This window comes from Lonchura striata, chromosome 4, assembly GCF_046129695.1.
Source record: "Lonchura striata isolate bLonStr1 chromosome 4, bLonStr1.mat, whole genome shotgun sequence".
NCBI classification, from domain to species: Eukaryota; Metazoa; Chordata; class Aves; order Passeriformes; family Estrildidae; genus Lonchura; species Lonchura striata.
Genome location: NC_134606.1, coordinates 72347788 through 72363014, shown reverse-complemented (window position 1 = coordinate 72363014; position 15227 = coordinate 72347788). Strand labels below are relative to the sequence as shown.

At 47.8% G+C, this 15227-nt stretch overlaps 1 protein-coding gene across 1 annotated transcript; it reads left to right on the top strand.

Moving 5' to 3' along the window:
* Positions 1-4307: 4307 nt before the first annotated feature.
* On the top strand, positions 4308-9086 carry CCNG2 (cyclin G2). Its single transcript, XM_021531583.3, has 7 exons — positions 4308-4499; positions 5440-5577; positions 6392-6642; positions 6785-6863; positions 6946-7044; positions 8161-8366; positions 8869-9086. The coding sequence occupies exons 1-7, from the start codon at positions 4389-4391 to the stop codon at positions 8999-9001; spliced, it is 1017 nt and encodes a 338-aa protein (XP_021387258.1). The 5' UTR covers positions 4308-4388; the 3' UTR covers positions 9002-9086.
* Positions 9087-15227: the final 6141 nt, after the last annotated feature.

The following is a 15227-nucleotide window of genomic DNA, read 5'->3' as shown; positions in this document are numbered from 1 at the left end:
AAAGGTTCCCTGGAAGGTTCCCAGTGGGAGCAGGACTGGGGCTGCACCTCCAGCTGCTGTTCAGGTGCTGCCTGCAGAAAGTGGGTATGTGCATCAGGAAATCGTATTTTATTAGGCCTGGAGATGCAGTGTAGGTTTCTGACAGTAGCTGGAGTGGGAGCCAGCCAGGACTAAGACAAAGGGTGGGACCTGCATCCACCCCCCACAGAAATCATGAATAATTGTAGTCACTGGGCAAGTTCTGAGTGTGTCACAGATTTGGAGTATCTCCTGCTTCCTTCCTGTTTCTCAGTGACCATAGAGTGAAGTTTGAACAAGGTGGGGCAGCTACAGCCCATGAGCAACAAAACTGCAGGTGGTGTTGCTGTGGCCCTGGTGAGGTCACCAGGAGTGCCTTCCTTTGTGCTGCCTTTACGTGAGGGTTTGCACTGGGGGCAAGGCTCCTCCTTCCTCTTCTCATGCCAGAGCCATTTCCAAACCCTCCAAAACGAGATTTGATGATCCTAAAAAAACAGGTTGCACTGGACTTGTGCTGTGTTTGCTCCTGAGCGCTTTCTGGATCTTTCCAGCTCTGTGTGGAGAGAGGCCTCCATGACAACTCAGGCAGAGCATCAGGTTCAGCACAGAGCCAGCTCACTCTGCAGCCTTTTCCTCCTGCTCTGCTGGTGTCAGGGATCATGGAATTCTCTGGTTCCCAACACAGCATACATGGGCTTGCTCAGAGCCATGAAATAATAGGCAGGGGCCTGTCCCTGGTGTTATTTCTGGAACAGAATCCTTTTGTGTCAGTGAAAATTCTCAGTGAAGGCTTGGAATTTCCTTCAAGAATCAGGGTTTTAGCACTGCCTGCAATTTAGGTTTTTAGCTGTGCTTTACAAGTTTTATGCGAGCTACTGGGAATTTTCTAAGAAAGAAACTGTTTCCCAGTAGATCTTTGGACTTCTCTCTTATAGGAAACTCATCTTGGGAGTCTTGTCCCAGGACTGTTGTGCAGGGGTTCTTATATAAATAAAATAGCTGTTATTTTCAGTAAGCAAAGTATGTGCTATCAGTACATGGCAGATTTATTTAAATTATAGCAGCAATTCTGTCCTAAACTTACTAAGTTTCCATTGGGTTTTGTCACCTCAAAATCTTTTCTGCTCTTGAGTTTTCCTAAGCAAGTATGCTGGGCTTCTCTTTTCTGCCCCCTTCCTTTCCTTATTCCAGCAGCTGCTTGGAACTCAGGGTGTGGTCTTTGGGAGAGGCACTGTCACTGCTCCTCTCTGGGTTTGTCCAGTGAATCTCTACCCTAACACCAACCTCTGTTTAATCTCTTATCGGGATGCCTTGCTCTGCTTTGGTCTCATAGGCAGCAAGCGATAAAGCTGAATAAATTAATTTATTTATGAATGCTGAACTCGATTTCCAGGTGAGAGGTGTGGAATTACACTCCTCTGGGCAGGCAGGAGCTGGACCAGAGGGAACATCGCTCCCATGACTACTAGAGGATCAAATGCCACTTTCCCTCAGGGGCTGCTGTCTGGGGAACAAGGTTTAAACTCTGACAGATTTATGAATCATTTCATCTCCTAGACTTGTTCCTTCCCAAAGGGCCTGGTGAGGGGAAGCCCATGCCAAGGTTTTGATTGCTTTTATCCCCGAGGCATTGATCCCATTGCTCTTGAAGCAACAGAATCTGTAAATAGTTTCTCAGTTTGTGTACACATGGAGCCTTGATAGGTGTTTTCTAATATGTGTATTTTGTATAAAAACACCACTCTGAGACTTCTGCCTTCCAGATGTCAGCACTGCTGCTGTCCTCCATACCAGAATAATGGGGTATGGAGCATTATAATGGGCACTTGGATTAATTAGGGGAGCTCTTTGCATAAGTGGCTCAAGCAGCTGCTGTTCCAAGTGACCCCTGTTTTTCCTCCTGTGGGTGTCCAGAGCGGGCAGACAATGCCTGTGTCTGGAGAGTTAATTACTCTGTGTCCCTTAATCACCACAGTTTGTAATCCTGTGTGGAAATCCACATGCCACAGGGCCCAATCAACACCTCTGCATCACCCCCTGCCAGTCAATACACAGCTCTTAGCCATCCAGAACCATTCCTGAGGCGCTGCTTTGGGCCATACTGGACTAGTTTTGCTGGGCCATACTGGAAGATAGCTTAGCAAGGTTGGTCACAATAATCCCTGTTTGAAAGGATGTGCATCTTTGGGCTCCCAAAGAATGTCAGGAAGGAATTGCTGCTCTGTAAAGCACGTTACAGAAGAGGTAAATTGTGTTTCCTCAGAATGCTGGAAACACTTCTCATTCTCTCCCCCACATTCTCACTTCCCCGAATCCCAAATAAATGCCACATTGAAAGAAAATTATTCCCTGCATAAGGGAAAAAATAGAAAACAACAATGGATTTTGTTCGCTGACCTCAAGATGACTCCTCCTTTGCCCACAACACTCCATTGTTCTGCTAGGTCCAGACAGCACAGGGAGCAGACTCATGTTCCCTGTTCTTAATCCTAAAGCTGCAGTCCATCACTTATATTAAGGGTCATTGGGGTTTGGTGTTTTGTTTTTTTGTTTTTTTTTCTCCTTGATCCTACTGAGCTGTTTTCAACAAGTGAGGAACAAAGATGAGACAGGAATCCCTCTCTCCTAACCTGGGAAATGAGCCATGCTCTGATAAGAGATTCCCCCCTTAGGCTACATGAGATGTGAGGGATAATTTTTCAGAGTGTTCTATTAGGTTTAAATTAGTAAAGGGAAAGGAATGTATGTGTTCAAGCAGGTATCTGAACTGATACTTTTGGAGCTGTCATGCTCTGTGCTTACAAAATGAACCCCTTTTGTTGTTTTAGGTAAACTGGAACGTGTGTGTTCTACAGGAGGAAGAACATCCCTACTCCATCTCTGTGATAGTACAATACACTTTGGAATGTGGGGAAGAAAAGAAAGGAGCGACTGCGAAGGGGATTTGAATACCAGAGGCTGGAGCTGAGAGACTCATCCCGTAAACATTACCTGAACGATGTCACTGCAGATGTCATCCTCCAGATGATGATTTATTTTGTTTTATGTGGTCCTGAGGACTCCATTAAGCTGAGAAGCCCTTTGATGCAGCCTTTGACTTGGGGGGTTGATCCACCACCTCCTTCCTGACCCTTTGGACCTTCGATTCATTCCACAGGAAGGGAAATTTGGAAGTGCACATCCCAAAACCACTGCAACACTGAGCTGCACAGAAATCTCAGTCTGAAGCAGGACATGGAGGCGTTTTAAATCCAAACGGGTTTTTGGAACCCTCAAGGAACAGCATGTGAGGACAGATATACACAGAGAATTTGACCCGCGGGGGCTGAGCATCCTCAGGATGCTCCAGTCAGGTCAGCGTTCATCTTTATCCTGTATCGGGACACGGGAGGGCTGTGCAACAGGCGGTGTGGGCACGGGAGGGCTGAGAGACGGGCAGTGTGGGACACGGGAGGGCTGAGGGACGGGCAGTGTGGGACACGGGAGGGCTGAGGGACGAGCGGTGTGGGGACAGGGGGGCGCCGAGGGACTGAGGGTCAGCGCCGCCACCCCCCCACCATCGCCTCAGGGCGCGCGCGCGCGGGCTCGTCACGGTTGCCAGGGCTCGGAGCACTGGGCGGGGCGGAGGCAGAACTCGCCTGGCCAATCAGAACAGACCCTGCCTCGGTCGGCGGCCAATCGCCGCCGGTAAACAACACGCCCCCCCCCCCCGCTCGAGGCGGGAAGGGGGCGGGGAGAGCTCCACAGCCGGCCAATCAGCGGCCGGGAAACGCGGGCCAATCCGAGCGCGGGAGGGTTTGGGCGGTCTTTTCAAAACGGATGAGGCGCCGCTGGCGTCCCTTTAAAGGCGTGATGCGTCCCGCGCCGTGTCCCTCCGCGCGGCCGCCCCGCCCCGCCGCGGCAGCGCGCTGCCGCCCCGCTCCCCGCTGAGCTGGAGCTCCGCGGGCCGGCCGCGCCCTGCCCGGACCTCGGAGACCGCTCGGCGCACCGTCGGGTCGCGTGAGCGGGGGGCGGACTATTTGACTTCCGTGCGCCGCCTCACCGGCGGGGATCGCTCCGCGCGGGACAACAGAAGCCGTGGGCGGGGACGCGGCGCCGCCATCTTGGAGCGGGGCCGGGGCGGAGGGGGAGCGGCTGGGGATGGTGCCGTGGTAGTGCCGTGGCTCCCCGCGGGGGTCCAGGCCGCCCTGCCTGGATGCGGGGTCAGCGGCCGAGCCCACCCCCGTCCGCGCGGTGACGGGAGCCGGGCTCGCCTCCCCCTCCCCGAGCGGTGAGGGCCGCGGGGGGGGGCCCGGTGTCCCCTCGGCCCCGGCCTGCGGGGCCCCTTTGTTTCCCTGCTGCGGAGGGGAAGGAGGAGAAGGGAAGGGAAGATGGGCAGCGAGGCGCTGTGGCTTTTCAAGCAGCTGAACCTCCATCTGGAGCTGGAGGGGCGGTTCCAGCCCCGAGAGAAGGGACTCAGCCTCATCGAGAGCGCCGCCGAGGTGGGTGAGGGCGTCGGGGGGTTCCTCAGGGCAGAAAGAAAATTTCAGAAATTTAAGAGAAAATTCCGGCTAATGGAATTTAATGTGCGTTTACTGCGGAAAGTTAATTGTTCTCTCTGTGTGCGCCGCTTGCCTTTTGTTTTAATTCTGTATTTGTCTGTAGATATTAACGTTACCTTATCCTGCTGTGATCTACAGGGCAAGCAAAATATCTTGTCGGTTAGTCTTTATTGTTTAAACCTAGAGCACAGGACCCAGAGGTTGTGTATTGTTTCTGTCAGGGAAGCTTCCTGCCGCTGCTGGCGAGGTGGGATTTAACAAACAAGGGAAGCGCCGGCTTTTCATTGGCGCAGTCTGGGGAAATGAACCCAGAACCGCTCAGTGCTGAGCGGCAAAATGTAAATAGACCATAAACATCTCCACGTTAACGACCAAAGTTCCTTACCGAGTTCGGGGCAGGCTTATTATGTGCCTTCGGGTGCTTGTGAGTTCTTTGGGAAGAGCCTTAATATTTAACAAAAAAAAAAATTCCTGAGATAAGTCTGCTTGTTCGTTGTGAAAGCAGAGCTGTTGCTTAAATATTGACATGCAAGGCAGAGAGCTGTGTGGTCATTTCTAAGGTCAGGAGTCACTGTGTGTGCCTGCAGTTGGTAACTTAAGTAAGTCTTAAATGTGTCTTAAAAGAAGCAAGGGGAGAGTAGGAAATGCGGTTGTGCTGGCTTTTGCATCAGTGAGACTCAGGACCTGGCTGTAATCCCTGAACCGTGGGTGTGATTTGAGTCCTAAGTGTCAGAATTTATTTTCTTTTCAATTCAAGTGAAATAAAGTATTTAAATAAAAAACTGTTTCTGTTTGATCTAAATAAAAGACGATTTAACGAGTAAGACACGGCGATTGCTGCTGCCGCAGATTAATTCTGACTTTGCCTCTTCTGCCATAGAATGAAAACACTCTGTGTCCAAGACAAAGAAATGCCAAGGTGGAAGATCTTTGGAGTCTGACCAACTTCTTTGGATTTGCAACTGAAACGTTTGTTTTGGCTGTCAACATTCTGGACAGATTCTTGGCTCTTATGAAGGTATAAGTGTGGCTGTTGATTCAGCAGCAGCTCTGAGGTCTCCTTTGTGAACCTGGAGTTGAGTGCAGTTCCTTTTACCTCTAAAGACAAGTAGCAGCTTGATTTACTTCCTCTCATAAATCTGTAACCATCACCATGTAGATGTCGGAGAAAGAGGAATTAAGGGAAACAAACCAATAAGCGTTAGAGGCTGTCTCTGGGTACTCTGCTAAGGCTTAGCTTAGTCTTGGGACGGACACCAAGTGATCATTTCCTGGTTGTTTTTATCGTGTTTGTACTGCTTTAAGGCAGGAAGCTTGGACCAAAACCAACTCCTCATTATTAGATGAGCAGAAAAAACGAGGTTGCATCAGTTCTCTGGTCTGACTGGCCTTGAAGTGGCACAAAACGTACAATGGTAGAGGGGAGAGAAGAGCAGGGGCAGGAACAAGCTATGGAGGGATGGGGCTGCCCAGAACAGGCTCAGACTGGATTTGCGTGGGCTGTGAGCGAGCACTGCTGCTCGGAGGAGCAGGGAATTGCAGTTCCCACCACGACTTATTTGTGTCCTGGTGGGGAACAACCTGAGGAGAGGCTGCTCAGCTGTGGGACTTCACTTCCTCAGCCCCAGCGGCTCGGTGCTGCCTTGTGGGCTCTGCCAGCTGGGTTTGCTCCAGCTGAAGTGCTTGTGGCTGGGGGAGGTGTAGGAGCTGGCCGACAGCAGGTTAGGTGGAGATCAGCAAGTCTTAGAGCTGTGGGTGTTCTAAACACGTTGGTGCTGAAGCCCAGTGTTGCTGGGGGAGGATGCATTCATGGTGCTTGCTCTGGTTTTTAGGTGAAACCGAAGCATTTGTCTTGCATTGGAGTTTGCTGCATCCAGCTGGCCGCCCGTGTCGTGGAGGAGGAATGCAATATCCCATCTGCTCACGAGATCATCCGGATCAGCCAATGTAAATGCACTGTGTCCGACCTGAAACGGATGGAAAAGATAATTTCAGAAAAGTTGCACTTTGAATTTAAAGCTACTACTGCCTTAACCTTCTTGCACTTGTACCATAATATTTTACTCTGTCATACCTCAGAAAGGTGAGTTGGTGGTGTTCGCTGAGCTCTTTTTAATCCCCTCTGAAGTGATTGCAGCCTTGGCTGTCGAGGAGGCAGCTCCTCAGTTTTTGCTTCCTGGCAATGCTTGTTCATGCAGACCTTTCTTCTCTTGGATGTCTCACAGGAAAGAAGTATTGAATCTGGACAAGTTGGAAGCACAGCTAAAGGCTTGCAACTGCCGTCTAGTCTTCTCAAAAGCAAAAGTGAGTAGAAGCAGTTGTTTGTAGCTGCTGACTAGGTTTGTGATGGCTGTGGTGCTGAGTGGTGTTTTTTTGGTCCTTTCAGCCATCTGTCCTGGCCTTGTGCCTTCTCACTCTGGAAGTTCAGATGCTGAAATCTGTTGAGCTATTGGAGATCCTTCTGCGTGTTCAAAAGCATTCAAAGGTGTGTATTTTCACTGGGTTGGTTTTCCAGTGGTTTGGATTGGTGCTGTTAATGATGGCTGATGTTACATTTAGGGGTCCCTTAAATGCATCCCTAAATGTGTCCTTACAGGTTCTGTTTGGCTGAAAGAAGCAGTTTAAAAATAAGCTTAAATGTATAAAATCAGAGAAACTGCTGACCCAGTGTGTATACAATCAATGCATGCTTTAACAGGCAGCTGATTGAACTTGTACAGCTCTGGCTGTGTGCTCTGCAGAAACTTCCAGTCTGTTCTGGGACTGCTGGGCTGGTTATTCCTTTTGTCTGAATAATTAAACCTGAGGGAATGGCTGGAGCTGTGTCAGAGGAGGGTTAGGCTGGGTATCAGGAAAAGGTTCTTCCCCCAGATGGAGGTCAGGCACTGAACAGACTCCCCAGGGAATGGAGTCAACAAGAGCCTGGCACAGCTCAAGGAGCATTTGGACAATGCCCTTGGGTACAGGGTGAAATGGGTTGAATTGTCCTATGCAGGGGCAGGAGTTGAACTCCATGATGTTTGGATGCTTGTGGATCCCTTCCAGCTCAGGATATCCTATGAACTAAAATAGGATTCATAGCCTCTAGCTGCACGCTGCCTCCATTCATGGCCTAAAGCAGCTTGTTGCTCTTACAGTCAGATTGAATGACCTCAGTTTCTTAAGGAATGGAAGTAGTTCCTTAAAGTACGGTATTATTCTATTTGAAAATGGTGATTTAAACTTTTTCTTCTGTTTTAAAGCAGTTTAAAAAACTTCACTTCCATTTGAAAATGGAATTTTAAAAAAGTTTTATTCCATTTTAAAATAGAATAACCTTTGGTTTTTTTCTCCTTTGGAAGTGATAAAAAAAATGGTAACAAGGACTGACAGGCAAACTGACAACCTAACTCCACAGGGACTTGTCCGGAGGGTGTGTAGGAGTTGGTATTTCACCTTTAAAAGCAACTTTGACAAAGGTATCATAGTTATGACTCACTTCTGTCTTGTCCTGATGTTTTTTCCAGGTCTTTCCCAAGAAAGTAAAATGGAGAGAGGAGTTACGCTTAGGGCCTGTGTGTTAACGGACTAACTTCTGGGGTTTTTGGTGTTTTTTTTTCAGATAAGTGATAGTGACCTACTTTACTGGAGGGAACTGGTCTCTAAATGCCTGGCAGATTATTCTTCTCCTGAATGCTGCAAGCCTGATCACAAAAAACTAGTTTGGATTGTTTCGAGGCGTACAGCCCAAAACCTACAAAACAGTTACTACAGTGTTCCCGAGTTGCCAACGATCCCAGAGGGTGGATGTTTCAATGGAAGTGAGAGGTTGGTAGCACTCATCTGCTTAATTTGTTGGGAAGTCTCCTTTTCCTCTAGTGGTCATGGCAACTCTGTATAACTATGGCTTAGTTGCTGCCACTTGGGGGAAAAGTGCTAGCTCTGAAAATATTGCTGGGCTTAGAATATGCCTTCAGCACATGGAGAGAAGGGGGAACTGTCACTGTGGTGTTCAGAGGTACTTGGCTGGGTAAGGGGAAGCACTGTTGGTTTTAAGGAAGGCTTGCAAAGGTTTTCAGTCTCCTGAAGGAATCTATGCTTGCTGTCTGGAAAACTGGCTTCTTGATCGCTAGGATGTTGTTGGCATCGGGAGAATTGTGCCTTGTTAGGATTTCAGCTTAAGGAGCTTGAGGCTGAGGAGCATTTAGATGCGGGATGTTGCTTCTAGCAGCAGAAGAGAGTGTGTGAGAAACCCCAGGATTGAGGAGTACTTTGCCACTTTGAAAGGGTTGTGCTTTGCTAAAATTACCTTTCCCACTGTTCCTTCTAGTGAAGACTCCTGTGAAGACATGAGCAGCGGGGAAGAAAGCCTTAGCAGTTCTCCTCCGAGTGATCTGGAAGGCACCTTCTTCTTTGAACTCAAACCTAAACCCAAGTGGCAAACTCTCAGCTGTCGGTCTTAGCACTGAGTCTGGATTGTATTAGGCTGAAGTTTTGAATGCACCATAGAGTTTTTTGGCAATAATAAATGAGATGGTTATCTGTAAACTGTATTAAGGCAAAACTTGCTGTGGTATATCAATGCTTTGGATGCCTGCCTTGGTTTTTTTGTTGTTGTAATTTTAAGGAATAAAAGAAAAATTCTTTCAGGTCCCCAGATCAGCAAAAAAAAAAAAAAGAAAAAAAAAAGTTGTTGTACAGTTCTGTTGTCAACAGCTATGAATGTAGTTCTGCACCTGGTGGTCCAAAACCCTCAGCAGCTCAACACCTGAGTTGATGTCAGGGTCTTGCCTGAGAAGCATGGAGCAAGAGTGAGCAGCTTTCCTGAGACTTAAATGGGAAGCACTTGGTTAATGGAAGAAGCTTGCTCCATGGGTTCAGTCAAGCAAGGGAGAGAAGCCCAAGAGGAGCTGTGCAGTTGTTGTCCTGGGATGTTCTCAGGATTCCACATGACAGAATCCCAAGCTTGGCTTGATTTCAGTGCTGACCCTGCTTGGAGCAGGAGTTGGGACTGCAGTCCCTCTCGAGGGCACCTCCACTCCTTAGTGTTCTGGGATTAGATCCAAGTGGCTGGGTGGGTTACATGGAGCATGTATGTGTGTATATAGTGCCAGGCTGGAATGATTTACTCTCCAAAGGGCCCAACACTGAAACTGCTTTTCCTTTTCAGCAGGGTCTTGAGTTGTGTACTCCAAGTAGCAATTTTTGAAGCTTGGCTTTTATAAACTTCAGGGATTCCTATTTCACACCAGGAGTATGGGTGGTAAGCAGGAGGTTTATAGTCAATATAGTTTTCACTTTGAGATAGTATAAATTGTGTGACCAGGAGTAATTCCATGTTTTCTTTAGTACAGATGTTTTTACACTGAAATTCATATTGTATACTTCAGTGTGTTTCAAATCTTAACATGTCAATCCATGCTATTAGCTTAGACTTCTTAACTTGGTAAACCTTGCTAAGTCTACATTCCTTTGAATATTTAACCCTTGTAGTGTTTTTCAGTATATTCATGTTATTGATTGAGTCATAATCAGACTTGTTTGCATGCTGATGTAAAGCAGTTAGTGCAGGAGAAGTTGAAATTACGCAGTAAAATATCAGGTAAATGTGATGGTGAAGTAGTTAATGTAATGGTTTTTCTTCTGAACTTTGTTATCAAAGCACAAATTCCAGTCTAATTGTGTTTCTCCCTGGTGAGGACATGGCTAAAGGAGACTAAAGTAGCTCAGAGTAACGGTGTGAGGTGTGGTGGTGCCAAAGTAGAAATGAAGGAGCAAACAAGCTAAAAGCTTGTTTGGTAGGTGCCAGCGTTGCTTTAGAAAGGTAAGAGTGATGCTGTAAGTCCATAACTGTTATGTGGTTTCAGTTTTCTAAAAACACACAAAAGTTTACAAAAAGTGTATATGAAAATGTAAATTAAAAAAAAATGTACAGAAAAAAATTTAAAACAAAAAAAATGAGCAGAAAATACTGTATTTTTTTACATTGTATGTAACTTTTTGTAGGTCTGTGGCATGTAGATAGTTATTTATTGTGTACTCTGTATGATACAAATACTGTACCTCTGAAGACTTCTTGCTGCAAGTCTCTGCTCACTTCAGGAGTGCTTGGGTAAGGAACCTACTGAGTCTTGTTTCAATTGAGAACAAAAATAAACCAAGTGCTGTATTTGTTACCTGCTGTGAGTGGCAGTCGGTTCCTTGAAGCTTTTGGCTTCCTTTTTTCTTTTGTGCTGTGCAAGGTGTGTGATCCCACAGCTGGGTTCCAGCTTTCCCAGGAGTTGTGGCAAGAAAAAGGGGAGACTGCACAGTACTGGATGGGAATTTCACCTCAGCTTTGCTCCTGCTAGTGTGAGAAGCTGGGGTGGGGTATCCTGTGCTCGTTGTGAGCAATGTGCTTGGCATGTTTGCACATCCAGAGCTCCTGCTAGGGGTTAAGGGTCATTCCAGCTGGATTCCTCTGAGTTCTGCAGGAATTATCCTTGCTGCTGTTGTTGGTGGTGAAACCTGGCCTCAGGACATGCCTGCGTCTTGTCAGTCCAGAACACCTGAGGGAACTCATCAAAGGCACACTGGAGCTGTGTCCTGCAGGCAGATCCCTTCTGGCTGGTAACTCCCACAGACCTCTGAGAGCCCACAAGGGGCTGGGGCTGCTCCTGCCAGGGCCTGGCTCGGAGCTGGCAGAGCAGAGGCTGCTGCTGTGTGCTGCCAGTGCTCAGAACACACCAACCACCTTCAGCTGCCCCTTCCGAGGTGCCCGCGTGCGCCGCCCCAGCTCAGCACCCTCCTGGCTCAGGAGTCGCTGCGTGGGTGAGCCTGGGGCAGGGTGGAAAGCCATGGGCTGTGTCCTTGGCTTGCACAGCTTGAGAGGTTTAATGAAGCTCGAGGTGTGCCATCCAGCCCCTTTCAAGTCTGTTCCACAGAGAGAAATGGGCTTGGGAGAACGTTGTAGGGCTCACTACTGTGGCTGGAATGATGCAGGCTCAGCTTTGATTCTGCCAGGCTAGGTGGCTGTGGATCCCCCCGAGGAGGTTTGCCTGGCTTCCCCCAAAGAACAACGGGGATTTTGGTGGTTGGCTTGTTTGTAGTAGCAGAGGTGTGCCTGGCTTTTAAATGCTGTTTGGGGCTTGCCTGTACCACGTGGTGGAACGTGGAAGGCTTGTGGTCTGCAGGGGTTTAGATGCGTGCTCATTTTCGTAACTGCTCTGTCAGTAAGACTGGTTTGGGTGGGGGCTGAAAGGCAGTGGTTTTGTGGGGAAGCCATCCCCTGAAACAACTCCTAGCTGTGTCCAGTTTCTGGAATGTTACTTCCTGTGCTGCTGAACCTATTGTAAGCATAATGCTGAAAGTTGACATCTTGAAATGTCATCCTACTGCTCTCCTCTGGCTGGACTGGGCCTCAAGGGATCTGTAGTGGAAGCACTTCAGTTCCTGGTGACTTGTCATTCCATAATTAAATAATTATAATGATGGCCTTTTAAACAGGAAACTTGACTTCCCCACCACTTGATGACATATGACAAGTGACATGCAGCAATAAAGTGTTCAGAATAAATCAGTGTGTTCAGACCCTGGTCTTGAGCAGCTCCCCCTTTTTTTCCTGATGGAATAAGAAGGATATTCCTGTCAGAGCTTAGAGCACTCTGTGAATTTAGAGCAGCATACACTAAAGGAGAATGGAACTGAATGGTCTCAGGTCATCTCTTTGCTTGGCCTAGCAGGTGACTGAGTTGTTCTTGTGATCCCACTTGGCTGTCAGGGCTTTGAAGCTTAGCAGGATGGAAATCAGTAAATGCTTGGCACATATATAGTATTATTTATCTTAAAATACATGTTGCAGCTGTGGGGTGTCACATGGCTATGCATTGTGGTGTAAGCCTGTGGCTGGTGTTGTACATCTCTTAAAAGCAGAAAGTTGCCATAACAACTGAATGAAATCAATTAGAGTAATAAGCAATTAAAATCTCATCCTTAGTGTTGCATAAACATAGCATTTCACTCATGAATTAGTAGCGATCTTGCCTCTAGACCTGTATGTTCTGGTTCTGATTTACAATCTCGACCATTTTTGAATTAATGAAGCATTTAATTTCTCCTTCAAAGAGCGCTGGTGGGTTTTTTTTGGCCATGGCAAGTAGGTTCTTCATCAGAGACGTGAACACGGTTCAACACCTCAATGGAGGAAACATTTGTGATGGGATTTCTGGAGCGCTCAGCATTGGCTTTGTTTCCACCCACTGAAGTCAAGAAGAAGAGTAGCCTGTGGTCTAGGGGAATTTTGTCCTGGGCCTAGGAAGGCAAAGGCAGATCCTTTCTCTGTTCCACACTTCCTCTTTGACCTTCTGTGTGTTCTGAACCTCTCGCTTCTTTTGTTTCCCTTGTAGAACAAAGCCAGGAATAGCTCCTTGCTGTAGTGCTCAGTTGTCAAGGATAAATCAGCTCAAACCAGGGAATGGCACAGCTCCTGTGGAAAGGTGGGATGTGTGAGGGCCCGTGGGGAAGCAGGGTTTGCAGACTGTTGGCTTTGCAAGGGCCTGTAGGCTTGTTCTGCAAGGATTTTGTGTGGCTGGAGGTCAAACGTCTCAAAGGTCAGAGTGCAGTTTATAATCCAGAGTCTCCAAGGAGCTTTGGAAAACGTGTGTGGTCTAAATAGTGGTCCTGCCATGTGCAGTGGCTGAGTCAGGGATTTAGGAAGCCTTTGGCATCCAGAGCTCAATTATTAACTCTGGTAGGGAGCAAAAGCACTGGAGGTGATCCCTGGCTTTCTCTTGGCAGGATGACAGAAGCCAAGGCCAGTGGCCTGAGGGTGTGTGCCACAGATGATCTGAAGCTGGGTGTGGTGTCTGTGCCAGCTCTTTGCCCAAGATACTGGTGCATCCACCAATATCCGCTGTATATCCAAGATATACAGTGCATCCACAGGTTATCTGTGTGGTGCCTTGTGCTTTCCTCAGCTTTTGTTATTCCATTAAATGTAATCCTGCCTGGGCAATCAGGAAAAGGCCCACACTCAGTGCTGCAAATGCAGCATGAGCTGTGTGGATCAGCTCAGAAATAAAACAGGGCCCCCTTGAAGGAATTTGGGTTTATTCTGTCTTAGAATGTGCACTTGGATTGGTAACCTCCACACCCTCCAACTGCCACTGGAATTCCAAGCCCAGGCTGGGATTCTTGCACTGTCTGATTCCCTGTTAGTTTTCAGTGTGTTTTCTTTAACCCCAAGCAGGTTAACAAAATAATATGTGTTCTCCTCTGATCCATATGCAGCACAGTGTGTGGCTCCTAGTGCCTGTGAAAACACAGATTTCTGCTCCAGTGGGAAAAACCTGTCCACTTTATTGTGCCAGGCAGTGAAGAAGGCACAGGCATACAACGTGTCCAGTGCTTTTTCCGTAGTTAGCTGAGTGCTGGACAGCTGTTGCAGCTGTAACTCATGTGTAATTCTCAATATAAAAGATTGGGATGCTTTGGATTTCTGTGGGAAGCAGCTGAAATTTTGCTTGACTATTAAATAAAGTCTTGTTTAGGCTGTCTTGATGTACATTTTAATGGTGTTCGCCTGGAAACCTGCAGTCCTGCCACACTTGTTGGGGAAAGACTTTATGCAGTGGAAAATTCACTGACTGTCCTACTCTATTTAAGGGACTTTGCCTGCAGTTGCCATGGAAGCCTTTCCTTCTACGTGCCCTTGGGATTCATCCCTGAACAAAAGGTCCATGTGGAGTCACAGGGCTACACTCTTCCTATAAAGCCTTGCATCCTCAGAGGGTGGAAACACTGCTGGCTCTGGTCATAAATCATTTTCTGCTTCGCTGGGGTCAAAGCTTTCATGTTACTCTCCCTTCAGCTCCTTCCAGGCTCATCTTTCAGATGCTGCCATGTGTGGGGCATTTCAGTCTGCACTGGCCATGACTTGCTACTGCTGCTCTGGGATCAGTTTATATCTTTTGGCAGCATTCCTTGAGCTGGCAGCAGGGAATAACTTCGTCTAATAAGCAATAGTAGGTGACAGTGCTCTGTCACCCCCTCAGCTGCTGCCCTGTGTGCCTTGTTACATAAAAGGCAGATAAAATGCTTTGTGAAATGTCCTGCTCCTCGGAGGGGTTGGGTCCTCAGCCCTGGAGATCAAAGTCCTTTTTCAAGTGGCTGACATCAGCACACACTTTTGTGTCCTTCCTCTTGTCCCTGCCTCAAGCCCAGCCTCAAGAGGCTATGTTTGGAGAAGTGTGTCTGTGTCATGGAAATGCACTCAAGCTCAGTAAAGCTGCTTTCCCACCAGCTTGGAAAACCCCTCACACCTGCATGCCAAGTTGGGCCTGGTCGTTTGCCAGGCTCACTCTTGTGCTGTCACCTTGGCTACAGAGCAGGGAAAGGGCTGGATTAGTCCTTTTGTTGTTGTGTCACTCAGGGATACCAGGATTCACTTTTTCTGGAAAAGCTGAGGTAGGGAGCTACACAGGCAGGCTTTTGCTACAGATCTTTCAACACATTCACAATAGATCTTTAGTCTGGACCACATCCATTCTGTGCTCCAGCTGCCAGTCCACCTCATGGGATCCTGGAAGCTCCTCCTCCAGGCTGGCAGGTCACCTGTCACCTCCACCAGAAACCCAAATTGGGGTCCAATTGTACAGTTTGCTGTTGGAGCAGGGATTGCTCCTTCAACAAGATGCATGCAGCTATGGAATT

What these genes read in the sequence shown, in the direction of transcription:
- CCNG2 (XM_021531583.3), top strand. Translation starts at nt 4,389, where the DNA reads ATGGGCAGCGAGGCGCTGTGGCTTTTCAAGCAGCTGAACCTCCATCTG. An exon ending in GATTCTTGGCTCTTATGAAG is followed by an intron (nt 5,578 to 6,391) that starts GTATAAGTGTGG and finishes TCTGGTTTTTAG; the next exon opens with GTGAAACCGAAGCATTTGTC. An exon ending in TAGTCTTCTCAAAAGCAAAA is followed by an intron (nt 6,864 to 6,945) that starts GTGAGTAGAAGC and finishes TGGTCCTTTCAG; the next exon opens with CCATCTGTCCTGGCCTTGTG.